This window comes from Saimiri boliviensis, chromosome 3 (assembly GCF_048565385.1).
Source record: "Saimiri boliviensis isolate mSaiBol1 chromosome 3, mSaiBol1.pri, whole genome shotgun sequence".
Lineage (NCBI taxonomy): Eukaryota > Metazoa > Chordata > Mammalia > Primates > Cebidae > Saimiri > Saimiri boliviensis.
The window spans coordinates 14010736-14029104 of NC_133451.1; the positions used below are offsets into that span (position 1 = coordinate 14010736).

General features: G+C 43.2%; 1 protein-coding gene and 1 long non-coding RNA gene across 12 annotated transcripts in view; one reads left to right on the forward strand and one right to left on the reverse strand.

Annotated features, from left to right (window-relative positions):
* LOC141583976 (uncharacterized) overlaps positions 1-13813 on the reverse strand; it is a 35493-nt gene extending 21680 nt beyond the window's left edge. The window contains exons 1-2 of one of the 2 annotated variants that reach the window (XR_012516810.1): positions 927-13813; positions 404-555 (exon numbers count right to left, since the gene is read on the reverse strand). This is a non-coding gene — a long non-coding RNA (uncharacterized LOC141583976). Of the gene's footprint in view, positions 1-403 lie in introns of both variants that reach the window. The other variant, XR_012516809.1, reaches the window with a different exon arrangement.
* Positions 13814-13859: 46 nt separating this feature from the next.
* Positions 13860-18369, forward strand: part of CPEB2 (cytoplasmic polyadenylation element binding protein 2) — a 67177-nt gene continuing 62667 nt past the window's right edge. For 7 of the 10 annotated variants that reach the window (XM_074395901.1, XM_074395902.1, XM_074395905.1 and 4 more), the window contains exon 1: positions 13861-15621. In XM_074395901.1, the coding sequence (XP_074252002.1) occupies positions 13933-15621 (1689 nt within the window). In that variant the 5' untranslated portion in view covers positions 13861-13932. The other 3 variants (XM_074395903.1, XM_074395908.1, XM_074395909.1) reach the window with 3 other exon arrangements.

The following is an 18369-nucleotide window of genomic DNA, read 5'->3' on the forward strand; positions in this document are numbered from 1 at the left end:
TTAAAATATACAAAGCAAATGAGAAAATTATCTGAGATTAATGAGACAAAAAAAAACAACATACCAAAAATTATTAGGTGCACCTTAAGCAGTAATCAGAGAGAAATTTGTAGTTGTAATGCTTGTTTATGAAAAGAAGAAAGATCTCAAATTAATAGTCTAAACTTCTATCTTACAAAACTACCAAAGAATAAACTAAAACCAAAGCAAGCAGAATAAATATAATTATAAATATTAGAGCAAAAATAAATGAAATAGATAATAAATAGCAAACACTGATGAAATCAAAAGTTACTTATTTGAAAAAAATCAATAAAATTAATGAACATTTAGTGAGGTTGAACAATAAAAGAGGAATCAAATTATTAAAATCAGAAATAAAAAAGAGGACCTCAGCACCAACCTCATAGAAGTAAAATGGATTAGAAGAGAACACTATGGGCAAGATGCAGTGGCTAACATCTGTAATACCAGCACTTTGGGAGGCCAAGACAGGAGGACTGTTTGAAACCAGGAATTCCAGACCAGCCTGGGCAACAAAGCAAGGCACCATCTCTACAAAAAAAAATAATAATAATTTTTAAAAATAAGTAAATAACTTTTTTAAAAAGAGAATGCCACTACAATTGTATGTCAACAAATTAGAAAGCCTAGATGAAATAAATTTCCAAACACCAACAACTCATAGTGAAATAAGAAGAAATGGAAAGAAAGGAAGGAAGGAAGGGTGGGCAGGGAAGGAAAGGGAAGGAAGGGAGGGAAGGGAAGGTAGGAAGGGAAGGAGGAAGGAAGGGAGGAAGGAGTTCTACAGTTGCAAGGAAATTAATTCTGCCAAAACCTAGGAAGTTAGGAAGAAGCCCCCAGGTCTCAGATGACCCTATCCTTGGCTGACTTGTTGTTTTGTTTTGTTTGAGATGGAATCTCACTCTGTTCCCCAGGCTGAAGTGCAATGGCAAGATCTCAGCTCACAGCAATCTCCACCTCCAGGGTCTAAGCAATTCTCCTGCCTGTCTCTCGAGTAGCTGGGACTACAGGCATGCGCAGCACCATACCCAGCTAATTTTTGTATTTTTAGTAGAGATGGGGTTTCGCCATGTTGGCCAGGCTGGTCTAAAAAAAAAGAAGAAATGAAAAGTCTGAATAGACTTATAACAAATATAGATTGAATTAACAATTTTTAAACTTTCCACAAGGAATGTCTAGGCCCAAATGGCTTTACTCGTCAATTCTACCACAGACTTAAAGATGTGATTAATATCAATCCTTCATATACTCTTAACAAAAAATTATAAGAAGTAATACTTCCCAACTCATTCTATGAGACCAGTATTAATTACTTTAATACCAACGGCAGACAAAAACATCACAAGAAACCCACAGACTAATAACCCCCACAAACATAGATGCCAATGTTCTCAACAAAATACTTGCAATCCAAGTTCAACAACATATAAAAAAGATTATACACCATAACTAAATGAAATGTATACCAGGAATACAAGGTCGGCTTAGAATATGAAAATCAACCAATTTAATATACTCTATTAATAAAATAAACCATAAAACTGTAATCATCTAAACAGATGGAAAAAAACAGTAAAGAGGCAATAACTTTTATATCAATTACATGATAAAATAATAATCTGCATATATTGATTTAAACAAAACATATTACTCAAGTTAATTTCACTTGTACCTTTTTACTTTTTAAAATGTGGCTAGTGCACACCTGTAATTCCAGCACTTTGGAAGGCCAAAACAGGAAGATAGCTTATGTCCAGGAGTTGGAGGCCAGCCTGGGCAACACAGCAAGACCCCATCTCTACAAAAAGTTTTTTAAAAATTAGCTAGGCATTGCAGTGCATGTCTGTAGTCCTAGCTACTTAGGAAGCTGAGGTGGGAGGCTGCAATGAGCTATGATCACACCACTGCACTCTAGCCTGGGTAACAGAGCCATACCCTGTCTCTAAATAATAAAATAAAATGTGACTACCAGAAACTTTCACATTACATATATAGCTCACATTTATGGCTTGCCTTACATTTCTGTTGGACCACAACAATGCTCTAACAGCATTTGGTATTTTCATACATATTTCTCTATGTTATTTGTCATAGGAGGAAACAGAGAATGAGGATGGTTAACCTGCCCAGGTAAACATAACCTACCCCGTAAGTGTCAGAGCTGGTAGTGGGATTCAGTAATAATATCCTTAAAGTCAGAGTTTGCCCTAATTACATAACTGGTCTTCCTTAGAGGGATTAGTCATTGAATATGTTTAACATTTAACTTTCAGAAATTTTTTCTGGTTTTCCAGATCTAGGAAGAACTTAGCTTTATTTTTTTCTCTTTTTAAATTTTATTTATTTATTTAGGATATATCCCTTCAGGTGCTAGCAATACAGGATTTCCCTGTCATTACCAGCCTCCATGTTGTCTGGTAACTTTGCTTTGTTTCGCTTTGGTTGTCTAGTCTCCAGGACTACCACTGTGTTCAAGCTGGCTTTCTCATCTACTCGTTACCTTAAACTGCATGGCAGATGACATCTAAGGTGCTTTGTTTGTTTAAACATCTATTTTGTGTCAAACACTGTAGAAGACTTAAAATATTGCTAATTGTCATCACCATAGCCCCCACTTCACAGATAATGTTTGTCTTTTTACCTTCACAGATGCAAATACTGAGGTTCCTAAAGTTTAACTGCCAAAGTTACACAGTAACAGAGGAAGTTGGACTAAAAGCCAGGTCTCTCACTCCGTAGCCCTGGTGTGTCCATCATAACCCTCCTCCTTATCTCTTAATATGGGATGCATATGCATCAACTGTGGGCCTACAAATAGTACTTTCATATATATGATTCATGTCCTTATGAATTAGAGTTTCTTATTCTATGTACCAGTTTTTCTGTTTTTTTCTTATTGAAAATTGAGGTCTATGTTTTTTCTTATTGTTATGAATTATGTACTCCAATGTTAGTACAATGGCTTACTCTATAGTAAATGAATTTTGGATGTGACATGACATAAAGTTCTATAATCCTTTCTTGAGTCCCATGAAAAAAGTAGACAGCAAAAGTGAATTGCTAGAACTGATAATGAAGCACAAACTAGAATTAAAATCAAATATCCCTCTTCCCTCCAATTGTTTTTCCTCTCGTCTTTACATTTAATCAATTCTTGTACAAAGGCTAGTGATAATGTCTGCTACCATGTAAGTGTCATGATATATTTTTTTAATTGATCACTCATGGCTCCTGAAATAAACATTTAAAATATTGAACCTTCTAATATTTAAACATATTAAGCTCAAATTTGATAGATGCAATGCTCTTCATCTATTTAAAATCTATAAATTTAATATTTAGTCAAGATGCATTACTTTTCTCTGCCTAGAATAATTTATCAATTGAAACTGTCAGCTTTCCAGAATGTGAAAAAAAGTACAATATATTCAATATATACTGCCAGGCCTCATTCTTACTATAGGAGAAAAATGAGTAAGCATATGTGAGAAATATCTCTGAATTTCTGTGAGATATGTTATTTTGAAAATAAGATGCTTTTGCTCTGAGGTGTCTATTACCAATTGCCATTCATATAGTTAGATGTCACTGTGAAGACTTGAAGCATTATCCCTTCTACTCCTTAACTTTTAGTAGAAGCAGGAACTGTTGCTTTAGTTTTTTTTATTTTTTTAAAAAAATTGTTTAACATTATAATTGTATATTACTATGGCGCACGCAGCAATGTTATATGTATTTAGAGTTGAATGATTGAATTAAGCTAGTTAACATATCCATCAGCTTAAATACTTATCATTTTAAATCTAACTGCAACTTTGTACACTTTGACCAACATCTCCCTGTTCTCCCAGCCCCTAGCCTCTGATAACCACCATTCTATTCCCAGCTTCCATGAATTCGATTGTGTTAGATTCTACATACAAGTGGGACCATTCAGTTTTTACCTTCCATGCCTGGCTTATTTCACATATATAATATTCTCCAGGTTCACCCATGTTGTTGCAAATAGCCAGATTTCCTTCTTTTTCAAGGCTGAATAGTATTCCACAGTGTACATAGGTTACATTTGCTTTACCCATTCATCTGTTGGTGAACATTTAAGTTTTTTCGATGTCTTTGCTATTATGAATAATGCTGCAGTGAATCTAGGAGTGCAAACATAGTTTTTACACATGGTTTAAAGTCCTCAGGACAAACATACTCAAGCACCATTTTTAAGTCTATGTCTCTATGACTGTTTTGCTCAGGTACTTGCTGAGCAGTGGCCCACTTTTTGTCTTTGCTTCTAGCACTAGCCTAAGGGCCAACTAATGAAGCAAGAGACTGAGAAATGAGGAGATGGGGGCATTAGGCTCAGTCTATGCGAACTATCTCAAGCAAATGACTATCTCTGGGCTTTGGTTTTCTAACAATAAAATAAAAATATGATTTGCTTTACTCACGAAGTATATTTTAACAAGAAAAGGAAATAATAAATGTAAATCCCATTTCAAACCAGGATTGAGATGAGCTTTAATGTGTACTTTCTTCTGCCTTCTTGCTAGATTTGTCTTACTTGATGAATATTCTGCGTTCATCACAGGCTTCTACCCATGACCAGCCTGGCAAGGCCATATTGCAGGAAGTAGGATTCCAATTTAGTAGGTCAGTTTCAGCCTACAATCTCACTGTTTATGACTCTGCCTAGACAATGAAGGTTGGGAATTATCATAACTAATGTCAGCAGCATTTATTTAGAGCCTCTGTGAGGATACACAGAATAATGTATATGTTTTCTATTCTTTTCACAGTTATACCCCTCGTGCCTTGCACAGTGTCTGGTACAGAGTAGGCACTTAACAAAGAGCTTCTGAATACAAAAACCAATCAATAAAAATTAGGAAAATAAAAATATATAAAGCATAACCACTGTTTCCAAAGACTTGTAATTTAATCGAGTTAACTTGGCCTTAAAGATACAAGATAGGCAGTAATAAAGAAGTCAGTCTACCTAAGGGCCCAAAGAGCATCGTGGAAGAAATTACTAGAGAGGTTGACAGCTTCTCTCTTAGGTGGGGGTCTTAGAGTGGGATGATAAATCTCCCAGGTGCCACAAAGGGTAACACAGACTTCTATTATGTTTAGGGGCTATACTTTGTCATCAGGGGAAGATTCTTAATAGTTTTCTTTGTCAATGAGTTCATCCTTGTATGGCATAATAACCAGAATGAAACTTTTAGTTTGCTATTGTCAAGGAAAATATTTTATTATTGTTATTATGGTTGTTCATTTTTTCTCCAGTAAACATAAGTTAACAATCCTATAGTTCTCCAGAAAATGGCACATGTCCTTGTAAAGCATGCTTTGGAAACATATGCCTCTTTCCTTCCTGCCATCTCCCTCCTTCCTTTCCTTATCGTGTTTTCTCCTTTTCTTCATCTTTTCTTCCTACAGCATTCATTGGGCAATTACTAATCAACAGATACTTAATTGGGCACTTGTGTTCCAGGTACGTGAAAGACAAGGGGAATGCGGAGATACATGAAGGAATTACATTTGAGCAACGTTTCTGCAGTAGAATTGACAGGGCATGGTTGCCAATTGTCTTTGGAGGGTGAGAGAGATGAAGGAAGAGGATGACTCATGTTAAAGCTTGAGAAACTGGTTGTGTGATGATGATATTAGCCAAGACAAGAAGCAAAATGGGAGAAGCAGATTTTGGGGAAGACGTTGAGTACACGTATGGATACAGTGAATTGATATGGCTGAAGGACACCCAGGTCAAACTGATAAATGGCAGTTGGAAATATGATTTTGACCATGAGGCTAAAGAGACTGATTCAGAAGACATGAGCATTTAGATGATGTTTGAAAATGTGGTAATAGGTAAGTTCATCTAGAAAAATTAGATAGAAATATAGAAAAGAACCAAAAACATAAGCCTAAGGAACTCTAACACATAAAGAATATGTAAGGAGAAAGTGACAGTGACAGAGGAAATTATGAAGGAAAGTTTAGAAAAGTAGGAGAACTAGAATAAATTGAGGATAGTACTACTCTTGAGTGCCGCATAAATAAAGTACCTTGAAGTTGGACAGGGTCAGAATAAATCTTAATTTCTACTTTCTCTCTTCCCAACTCCAAACCAGAACTAATTAGCTCCCAACACCTCAAAGCTTTCCTATTCCGTGGGGTTAATCACATTTATGGGCTCTGCAACAAAAAGAAATCAGCAGCTTGAAGGTAAGGCATCCAGTTGATCATAACTGTAGTTCCTCCTGAACTGGTTCTGTTTCTATGAGCTGGGGTTCTTGACTCCTCTTTATTCAAGCTCCTGCAACAAACCCCTGTGTTCCTTGAGAGTGGAGTCCCAACTCCAGCTCCTGAGACAGGAGTCCTAGCCCTTGTACTCCAGGGTTATCTATTCCCCAGTGTAAAAATCTTGGGATGACTTAGCTGTTTTCATGCATGTATCCTATCTCTGACAATGCCTATAATTATTTTGGGTTGTTTAAGAATCCTAGGAGTATCTGCACAATGCTTGGAGAGCTCTTGAAACCAAATGAACAATTTATAAACAAATTCTTGTATTACTATATTTTTTCTTTTAGCTATCATTTCCTAAAATTACTATTTATTAATTCAACAATCCCTTTATTCAGTGCATGCACTTCACAACTCTTAAATGCCTCCTATGTGCAAGGCATTGTTCTAAGTGCTGAGGATACAACAGTGAACAAAACAGGCATGAACCTTTCCTCATGCACTTGTGATCTCATAGAAAGGACAGATAAATAGTGAGTCAGGTGGAAAAACAAACACCTTATGAGGAATAAAAAGCCTGGAGAAAAGGGGAGGTTGTTATTTTTTAATGTTTGTCAGTAAAGACATCACTGGGTCAGGTGGAAAAACAAACACCTTATGAGGAATAAAAAGGCTGGAGAAAAGGGGAGGTTGTCATTTTATAATGTTTGTCAGTAAAGACATCACTGAAAAATGACTTTAGCAGAGACCTAAGTGAGAGAGATGAAGAAAAAAAAACTGTAAAAACATGATGAAGGCCCTATTGCCACTTAGGGGACAAGTATTCCAGGTGTGGGAACTGTGAGGGCAAAGGCCCTAAGGCTGAGTTGGACTGTGCTGTTAGAGAAATAAGCATTCCACTGTAGGGAAACTTTCAGAGGGGCTAATGGGGGCAGGAGCAATTCTGAAGAACCTTTTGGTTATTAAAATGTTTTGACTTTTATTCTGAGAAAATGTTAAGTATTTTCTTAGAGGAGTTGACATGACCTGTCTTCCATTTCGAAAGTCCCATCCTGGCTGCTATTTTGGGAATAAACTCGAGAGGGGCAAGATCAGAAGCTGGGAGTTAGTAGGTGAGAGCAACAATGCAGAGGAGAATTAACAGTAGCCTGGCCCAGGCTGCTTGTGGTGAGACTGGGGAGAAGTCCTTGGATTCTGGATATACAGGCACGCCTTGCTTTATTGTGCTCTGCTATACTGTGCTTCACTGTACTGTGCCGCTGAGTAAATCTATCAGCACAATTTTCCCAACAGCAGGTGCTCATTTTGTGTCTCTGTGGTACATTCTGGTAATAAGAGTTATTTCAAGCTATGTCATTATTATTGTATCTATTTTGGGGATCTGTGGTTGTAATATTTGATGTTACTAGTTTAACTGTTTTGGAGTTCCACGAACCACAACCATATAAGACAATAATTTAGAACCACAACCATATAAGACAATAATTTAATCAATAAATACATCAGGCCTCCCTATTCTCTGAGACACATCAATATTGAAATTAGGCCAATTAATAACCCTCTGATGGCCTCCAAGCATTCAAGTGAAAGGAAGTACATGTCTCTCACTTCACATGAAAAGCTAGAAATAATTAGGCTTAGTGAGGAAGGTATGTGGAAACCTGAAATAGGTTGAAAGCTAGGCCATTTGCACCAAGTAGTTAGCAAAGTTTTGAATGCAAAGAAAAAGTTAAGGAAATTAAAAGTGAAATAGTAAACATATGAGTGATAGGAAAGTGAAACAGCTTTATTGCTGATACAGAAAAAGTATGAGTGGTCTGGATAGAGAAGATTAAACCAGCCACAACATTCCCTTAAGCTGAAGCCTAATCCAGAACAAGGCCCTAACTCTCTTCAATCTATGAAGGCTGAGAGAGGTGAGGAAGCTGCAGAAGAAAAAAGTTGGAAGCTAGCAGAGATGGCTTCATGTTTAAGGAAAGCAGCCATCTTTGTAATATAAAAGTATGATGTAAAGCAAAAAATGCTTCTGGAGAAGCTGCAGCAAGTTATCCAGAAATCTAGCTGAGATCATTGACGAAGGTACCTACACTAAACAGTAAGTTTTCATTGTAGAAAAAACAACTTTCTACTGGAAGAAGATATTATCTAGGACTTTCATAGCTGGAGAAGTCAATGCCTAGCTTCAAGCTTCAAAAGACAGGCTGACTATTTTTCTTAAGGGCTAATGTAGCTGGTGACCTTAAGTTAAAGCCAGTGCTCATTACTCATTCTGAAAATCCTAGGACTTTTAAGAATTATGCTAAGGCTACTCTGGTGTCTGTACTTAGTAAACGGAACAACACAACTTGATATGAACACAGTTTATTGAACATTTTAAGTCCACTGTTGAGATCTACTGCCTAGAAAAAAAAGATTCTTTTCTACTGCTCATTGACAATATATCTGGTCACCCAAGAGCTCTGATGGAAATGTACAAGAAGATAATGGTTGTTTTCATGCCTGCTAACCCAGCATCCATTCTGCAGCCCATGGATTCAGGAGTAATTTTGAGTTTCAAGTATTATTATTACTATTATCGTTGAAACAAAGTCTGGTTCTGGCTCTGAGACCAGAGTGCAGTGGCGCTATCTTGGCTCCCTGCAACTTCCATCTTCTGGGTACAAGCGATTCTCCTGCCTCAGCCTCCTGACTAGCTGGGATTACAGGTGTGTGCCACAACACCCAGCTAATTTTTGTAGTTTTAGAAATGAAGAGTTTTTCCCATGTTGGGAAGGCGGGTCTCAAACTCCTAACCTCAAATGATCTTTCTGCCTTGGCCTCCCAAAGTGCTGGGATTGTTTTTGAAATAAAGCTGCTATTAAGCAATTCTTTTAATAATGCAAAAAACTCCTTTTTAAAATTCTGTTTTCATTTTAAAATTTAAAATCACTAAGTTGTCACTACACCCAACCTCAAGTATTCTTTTAGAAATAAATTTCATAAGGCTAGAGCTGCCAAAGACAGTGATTTCTCTGACAGATAAGGGTAAAGTAAATTGAAACCCTTCTGGAAGGGATTCACAATTCTAGCTGCCATTCAGAATATCTGTGACTCATGGGAGGTCAAAATATCAACATTAACTGGAGTTTTAACAGAAGCCGATTCCAAACCTCTCGGATGACTTTGAGGGGTTTGAGACTTCAGTGTAGGAAGTTACTGTAGATGTGGTAAAAATAGCAAGAGAACTAGAATTAGAAGTGGAGCCTGAGGATATGACTGAATTGCTGCAATCTTACAATAAAAGTTAAATAGAGAAGAAGTTGCTACTCATGGATAAGCAAAGAAAGAGGTTTCTTGAGATGGAATCTACTCCTAGTGAAGATGCTATGAACACTGTTGAAATGTCAACAAAAGATTTAGAATATTACATAAATTTAGATAATAAAGCATTGGCAGGGTTAGAGAGGATTGACTAATTTTGAGAGAAGTTCTACTGTGGACAAAAATGCTATCAAACAGCATTGCATGCTGTACAGAGAAATCTTTTGTGAAAGGGAGATTCAATAGATGAGACAAACTTCATTTTTGTCTTAAGAAATTGCCACAACCACCTCCAACTTTAGCCACCACAACGCTGATCAGTCAGCAGCCACGAACATCGAGACAAGACCCTCCACTGACAAAAAGATTATGACTTGAAGGCTCAGATAATCATTAGCACTTTTTTAGCAGTATTGTGTACATTTTTCAGACATAATGCTATTGTGCACTTAAACATAATTACAAGTTATCTTTAGACTATAATTGAGTTATATTCAGACTATAATGTACTGTAAACGTAACTTTTACATTAGGAAACCAAAAAATTGTTGTGATTCCTTTATTGGTATATTTGCTTTATTGTGGTAATCCGGAACCAAACCCACGATATCTCTAGGTTATGCCATAATTTAAAGATAGGATAAGCAACATGTTCTGATGGCTTGGATATGATGCAAAAAGGACATAAATGAATTATGACTCCAAGATTTTTGGCCTGAGCAAACTAGAACAATGGAGTGACAAATGGGAACTAGAACAATGGGGCACCACAGGGATTGGGACTAGTGAGGCAGGTAGTTTAATTTTGGACACGTTTAATTTGAGGTGTCTATGAGACACTCAGAGTCAAAAGGTCAAGCTGTTCAGGCAATGTAAAAGCAGAAAAAGAAGGCAGTAGCTAAAGGAGGGAAAATATAAGGTTAAAAGGTTTTGGCTTTATTTTTCAAAGGTGAGAACTAGTAAAGCATTGTGCACATGGAAGTGTTTTCTGGAGAGAAAAGAGGTCATGAAGGAAAGAGAGGGAAAATTATGGGACACCATGTCTTGAGTAGGTTAGGGGTAGGATCTGCTCCGCCATTAGAGAGGCTGGCTTTAAACAGGAATGTGGACAGAAGGGCCATCCGTTCTATCGGAAGGGAAGGCAAGGTGTGCAGGGACAGATGTAGGGAGACTGTGGAAGTTCTTCTGTGATTGCTTCTCTTTTCTCAGTGAAATTAGCATGTAACTCAGCAGCTGAGAGTGCTCTGTGCTAGCAGAAGCATGTAGAAGAGATGTGACAAGAGGTTTTCAGACAGAGCAGAAATGTTTGAAATCGTCTTCTAGGACAGTAGTTTTAAATTTCAGCTCATAATCTGATAGAGGGTGTTAAAACCAACTTTGTAATTTGAGATCAACTTAGTGATTTTAAAATGAAAATAGAGTTACAAAAAGGAGTTTGTTGCATTATTAAAAGACTTGCTTAATAGCTTTATTTCAGTTGCATGAGTGTGTATTTGCATGTATATTAGGTTATAGCAAAAATATTTTTAAAAACACTTGCCCAGGATAGTGGGAGTAAATGAATAAGGAACTGTCAAATACAAAGTCAAGGTCCTAGGTAATGATCATAAAGTCAAAATATTTTCAGGTAAAAAACAAAAAACAAAAAACACCATAAAATGGACTCATAAGATCTTGGCATGAAAACTGCTAGAGGACCATCGTCCCTTCTCTACCACCTGCTGCTCCTTCTCCCTACCCTACTCCATTCCCCATGCTTAGAAACCTTTTCATTTGAATATTTTCCAGTAAGGGGAAGAACACCAACTTACAAGACGTCAGAAAGTAACTATCTAAATAATGGGGGCCTCACAAAGGTAGTGAGTAGAGGCCCTCGCAGGATTTGGAATTTTGTATACTTAATATGAAGTTTGACATTATTATGTAATAGCAAACGATGGCTTTTCCCCATTTCACAGAGCTGTAAATCCTCAAAAACCAAACCAGTACCAGAGAACTAAGAAATCTTGTTTTTGTTCAAACTCTAGCCCAGAAAGGCACCAGGTAGCTTTTAAAAGTATGCTCTTTCTCATCCTAACTGGCAGTGTTAACGGATGATTGAGCTAAAGTCTATGCCTATATTTTCTTCCTACTTCAAGATTTGTTGTTGGAGCTGCAAATGATTTCAATAAAATACAACTTGTACTTGGAAAAAAAGTATCAGTTTTTAAGACTTTACATTCCTTAGTTGCAGAATTAGTTTTTTTCCCCTGCAAAATACATTTTTAAAAAATGAATATTTAAGATATCAAAATGTAATGTGAAAATAACCATTTATATTTTAAATTCTGAGCTCAGGTTATTTTCTAGACATTGTAATTTAGAATAATAAAAGTACTTCTCCAGTTTTACATTTTGCCTGATTGTTAAAAATGATTGAGATTATTTAAGGTGATTCTATTCACCTGACCAAGTTCTGAACCATGTATGAGTTTTTTAGAAAGTACTTTTTCCTTATTGTAAATGTAACATAAAACTTAGTTCATTAGACAGGATATCAGAGACAAAGATTATACATGAAATACAGTCCCCCGGAGCAATGCTGCTTTCTTTCTCCAGTATTTATTTTGATGTATATAAATTTGAGACACTGACTAGAAGAATTCAAATTTAACTAAGAGAATAAAGGCTTATAAAAATGTACACTCTGCCTACATCAGTAAGAGTATGCTAATTTATAACATCAAATATTTAATCTTAGTCTACTTGTAAACCAAAATCAAGTAAAGCCTGAATCTACCTTCTATTGTTTCAGGGTTACAGTCTATATTCTAGGATTCATTTAGTAGTTTCACTTCTCAAATTATCAAGTAAAACAGTTAAAATTACAGAACAGGAACATGAAGTCCATCTCATCATGTAGTATGGATCAATCACTCTGTTATTCTTTATCTAGACCTTCAAATACTTTACGTAAAATGTTTCTATACGAAAGGAAACACAGGATTAGTTCCTCCTCTAATGCTTCTAAAGAGCTCTACCATGGAAAGCTCTCTTCCTTCCATTTTGCAAGTCTTAACAAGTCTGCTGCTGAGTCAGAACGTCCTTTTTTTCCCTGATGTAAGAAATCTTTCTCTTGAAAATTCATAAAGCTTAGGAAATGTTTAGTCTCCCTGGGGGGAAGGGGCGGGGACCCCGGAATGAATGTGGTGGGGAGGAGTCCCATGCTGCAACCCTGAGGATGGCACATGAAACGCTTTTAAGAAACGGGGCTGGCCCGGGGTTACCAAGGGAGTTCGCCGCGGAACCCGTTCCACGCATCAGAATGTGTAAATAACCACGCAGAGCGTGTTTGTTCCTCCTTACCCAAATGAAAATGCCTGGAATACAGCCGGGACTCCGAGGCTTCATGTTTACCCTACAGAAAACACCCTCGGCGGCTATAGGATGTCGGTGACAGCACCCCCTCCAGCGCCTAAACACAGAAACAAACCTAGAGGGCGCTTCTTAGGGCGACGAGGAGGCCCTAAGTTGGGGACTCTAACGCGCTCCGTGGACTTCAAGCAAGCAGAGCCCAGACGGGAGTTAGCCACAGGACCCCTCCTGACACTGGGCTGGGCCGTGCTCCCGCGTTGCGCTGGGGGTCTCGGGAGCCTATTTCTATGCGAGTTCACACACTGCAGGCGCCTGGCCGGGTCCCAGGCCTCAGTTTCCCAGCCCAGGGAACCTCGAGTGGCGAGGCTGGGCTTCTGCGACTATGGGCAGAACGGAGGTGACAGGAAGGAGGCGGCACCGCGAGGGGCGGAGACGCGTGCGACCCGGGCAGGCTCTGCGCGGATCCCGCGCCAGGGAGGGGCCGTTGCCCAGGAACCGTCCCTTTCTCCGGCGCGCGCCCGCCCAGTGCTCCAGTCAGCCCCCGCCACAACTGGCCTTTCCATTCCCCCCGACACAGAGAGACCCAAGGAGACGTGCCGCTCGCTCCCGTCCTCCAGGGAGCGCGAGCGCGCCCCCGGCTGCGTCTGCATATTAATGAGGGGCGGGGCGGGGCAACAGGGGCGCGGTGGCCTCACGCCCGCGCGTGCCAGGACGCACCACGGGGGGCGGCGCGATTGTGAGGTGGCGCTGACGCACGTTCCGGGGTTCTTAAGCCGCCAGGGCGGTGGCGGCGGCGGTGGCGGCAGCGCCCGAGCCGGTCTCGGGAGGCGGCGGCGGTGATCGCCGCGAGGGGTGGTGGGCCCGAAGTCGGGGTCCACTGGCTCAGTCACAGTGTCTCTCTCTCACTGAATCCCTCTCCTTCCACCACGGCCACGCAGCCCAAGAGCCGGCGGCTTCCTAGGTGGGGCAGGGGAGGAAGCCCGTCTCCTCCCGCTGCCGCCAGCCTGATAAATGAGGGATTTCGGGTTTGGGGTGCTGCAGACCGCCCCGCTCCGAAGCAGCAGCCCCGGGCCCTTGTTCCGCGGCGAGGCGTACCGTCCCTACGCCGCGGGGTCCGCCAAGTCACTGCCCTCTGCCACGCCCTTCGGCCCGCTGTCGCCGCCACCGTTGCCTGTCACCGGCTTCTTAGAGGCCGCCTCCCCCTTCTCCATCCCCCTCGGCGGTGGCGCGGGCAGCCGGGCCACCTCCGCTTCCTCTTCCTCCCCGTTCCTGGCGCATCAGCAGACCATGCAGGATGAGCTGCTGCTGGGGCTGACACAGCAGCCGGCGCGGCTGCTTTCGGGGGCGGCGGCCGCGGAGAAACTCCCCAACCACCACCCCGGCGGTGGCACGATCGCGGGTGTGACCCACCTCCTCCCCTCCCAGGACTTCAAACCGAGTCTGTACCACCCCTCCTCCTCCTCCGCCTCCTCCTGCTGCTGCTGCCGCACCTCCTCCCCGCAGGACTTCAGTAAGCGGCAGCAGCAGCAGCTGAGCAGCCAGAAGAGGAAAGAGTTCAGCCCTCCCCACCTTCCCCACCCTCCGGACTCGAAGCTGCCGCCGCCTCCGCCGCTCTACTGCCCGGGCCGGTTCAGCCCGCCGCTGCCGCCGCCGCCGGCCGGCCATCTCCTCCAGCCCGCGCAGCTCGCCCAGCGCCAGCAGCAACAGCAGCCGCAGCAGTTCAGCCTCCCGCACCCGCAGCACCTCCCGTCGCAGGACTTCGCCCAGCGGCAGCGTCCAGCCGACCTGCCCTCGCTCCCACAGCTACCGCCCTCGTCGCCCGCAGCCCCGCGGCGCCGCCACGGAGGCGCGGGCAGCCCTCGCAAGACCCCGGCTGCGGGCGAGGGCAGCGCCGCCGAGTCCCCCAATGCGGGCTTGGCCCCCTCGACGCCGCCGGTGAACCCCGCACCGGGCTCCATGGAGTCCCCCAACCACCCTCTGCTCAACAGTCCCAGTAACCTCTTGCCCGGCGGGGCGCTCGGCGCGGGCCCCTTTAGCAGTCTGCAGAGCCCGGACCATCCACACCCGGGCGGCGGCGGCGGCGGCAGCGGCGGCGGGGGCGGGGGGCCCCCAGGAGGCGGAGGGGGAGGCGGCTCCGCGTCGCCGCCGCCGCCGCTGCCCGGCTTCGGCACCCCCTGGTCGGTGCAGACCGCGTCGCCGCCACCCCAGCCCCAGCAGCCGCCGGCGCCCCAGCCGCCGCAGCAGCCGCCACCACCCCAGCAGCCGCCGCAGCCGCAGCCGCCCGGCTCGTCGGCCACCACCCCGAACGGCGGCGGCGGCGGCGGCTCGCTCAGCGCCATGCCGCCGCCCAGCCCCGACTCTGAGAACGGCTTCTACCCCGGGCTGCCGTCGTCCATGAACCCGGCCTTCTTCCCGAGCTTCTCGCCGGTGTCGCCGCATGGCTGCGCGGGGCTCAGCGTGCAGGCGAGCGGCGGCGGCGGCGGCGGCGGCGGCGGCGGCTTCGGCGGCCCCTTCTCGGCGACCGCCGTGCCCCCGCCGCCGCCGCCCGCCATGAATTTACCTCAACAGCAGCCCCCGCCGCCTACGGCGCCGCAGCAGCCGCAGAGCCGGAGGTCGCCCGTCAGCCCGCAGCTCCAGCAGCAGCACCAGGCGGCGGCTGCCGCCTTCCTGCAACAGAGGAACTCCTACAACCACCACCAGGTACGGCGGGCGGCAGCCTGGCCGCGCCACTGGGCCCGGAGACCGCGGGTGGGGGACGAAGGCGGCGGCGGGGAGGTCAGGGACCCGGCCTGAGCTCGGAGAGAAGCCGCGACGGGAGCCACTCGGCCAAGTAGGAGTGGGACCGGGAGGGCTGGCCACCGTGACAGGACGCGGAACCCCAGCCTCCGGCAGCGCAGCAGGGCAGTGGCCACCGTGGGCCACGGGGACTGGGAGACCAGGTCGCTCTGGGAGCCGCCGCTGGCCCGGCGCCCCCTCGAACGTCCCGGCGCGGCGGTAGGGGCCGGGGCTGGGGCAGGGGCTGAATAGCGCCGGGGCGCCGGGCGGCCGGACGCGGCGACTTTCCCCGGCCCTCCTAGCGGGCGCACCCAGGGCTCCGCCGTGTGCCCCGGGCCTGGAGGGCCGCCGTCCGGGACCGCCGACTCGGGGAGGCGCAGCGAGGACCCGGGGCGGGCCGGGGGCCTCGGAAGAGCGGCCGTGGGAAGTGAACTTGGGCAGGAGAAATACAATTGCCGGAGAAGGTGCGTGCGGGGGAGCCCGTGATTCTGCCCCGCCGTCCAATGAGGGAAAGCGGAAAGGCATTTTTTTCTTTGGAGTTTGTTTTATTCTTAATTGGCCGGCGGGATCTCGCCCTGAAGCCACATCCCGCCCGGGGGTCCCTCGTGCCGCTCCCGAAGCTCCGCCCACGGTCAACCTGCCGGCAGCGCCGCACCCTGGGCCGCCAGCGAGTCGGGAGGGAGCGGCCGGCAGCGTTCTTCGCCGGACCTGGTTCCCGCGGGGCCGCGTCCTCGGTTGTCACAGGACTGGGACAGAGAAACTGTTGGTGACGGCTCCGGTTCAAAGCAAGATACCCCATGATTGTCCTAGTTAGTGTGCTTTTCAATGTTGGGGTCATGTTTTGTGGGTTTTAGGACAAAACTAAACGTGGAACTGGGATTAGTGTATCTCCTAGACTTTCGGTGCTTTCTTCGGTGGCCTTAACCTTCTACAAGGGAATATGTGGGCCGTGTGTATTTTAAGTAGGTAATATTATGAAATAACACTGGGCAGAGTATTTATCTGGATTTTTTCTGATTTAAGATTTTTATTTTTGTTATTCCCTCAATACAATTTTTGGGTGACCGGTGGCTTGGTGAGTTGACGTTGAAAGAATGTCTTGTTAGTTTTTAATCTTGTTAGCATTTGTTGCAGTGTTCATTCTGTTTAAGGCCATTTTCCATTTTCGTGATTTAAGAATTGAGAGAGAAGCAAAATTTGACCTTAACCCCATAACTTTTTCAGTAGACCAGAGTTTTCAAGGATTACCCTTTTCAGAGTGAATACTATATGAAGTAACCTAAGTCAAAGTTAACAGTTTATCTAAATAACCCGAAGTGACAGTTAGTTTTTGTCGAATCGCTAATTTCTTTCTTACAAAAGAGAATGTGGCCTGTAAGGTTTGAAGATAGGGGTTTTGAAATAACTTTCCACTTTTACGTGATTTTTATAATCCTCAGCAACTGTCTTTTGTGTCTCAGGGTCTTCGTTTTGTTAACTGGAAACTTGTCCACAGAAAATTATCTATAGGTAATTTTGTATTCTTAAAAGTTGTGATACAAAGCACTGGAATAACATATACCATGATCCATATTTAACTGTAATCTCCTTTTGGACAAAAAATATGTCTAGCCATGGAGTGTGACAGGTCACACAGCTTTCATATAGAATTTTAGATCACTGGAAGATAACTGAGCATTAACTTATTTAATAAGGAAAGTAAGGCCCTCAAGAATGAAGTGATTTGTCCATGGCTCCCTACTTATGCTTTGGGACTCTGTGGAGGGGGAAGGAGTAATATATATACTCATGATTATGTTAGCATTTGAAAGTTTTTAAACATTGGTGCTATAGATCAGGATTTTCTTTTTTAATTGTCTTATAAAAGGTTCAATTTTAAGAGAACCATATTTGTTTTTGGTAACTGTATGGCTCATACTTCTTTCGATACGTCTTAACACCAAATTTTAAAGTATAAACTTATTGACAGTAGAATTACCAGCAATGAGCACTTCTTTAAAAAAAAAAAAAAACCAAAAACCCCAAATTACAATTACAACCTTTCGGTGGGATTTCCATTCTTTAATGAGTTAACTTTTCTTGCCCCAGGTTTTAGATTAGGATGTAATTTACTTTTGAAAACAAATCAACTTGATGGAGACTTGTATCAGGATCTCTACTGGAATAATCAAAGCATACAGTTAGTTGGCAGTATACCTCAGTGGATCCACCTATGGGCAACATCAGATAATTGCTTCACAGTTCATGGATAATTAAGTGAAATAAAAACAAAAACACTTTAAAACAAACTGTACTAAAACTGGAATAAAATGCCCTAACAGTTAAATAAACAATGTAGAAAAATGACATAGTTTCTATGCTGTTCTTATTCTAAAAGGCGTTTTTAATTTGTGCAATTGAGTAAATTACCACTTTGTGGTAGTGCAACTTGTTTTGGAAACATGAAGTCTAAATATTTCAGTTGGATGAGTAGGATATTTTAATTAACAAAGACCATATTTTTAGTTGTGTGCCTAGCATAATAGGGTTTCTTTTAGATCACTGTGTAGATTATATCTTTAAGAATCTTCAAAGTTAATCTCAATTTATTTTTTCTTCATATTTATCACGTATACAGTTATTTTTGAAGGAAAAAAGTGATGGTTCTGTTTTCATAACTGTCATAAAATATGA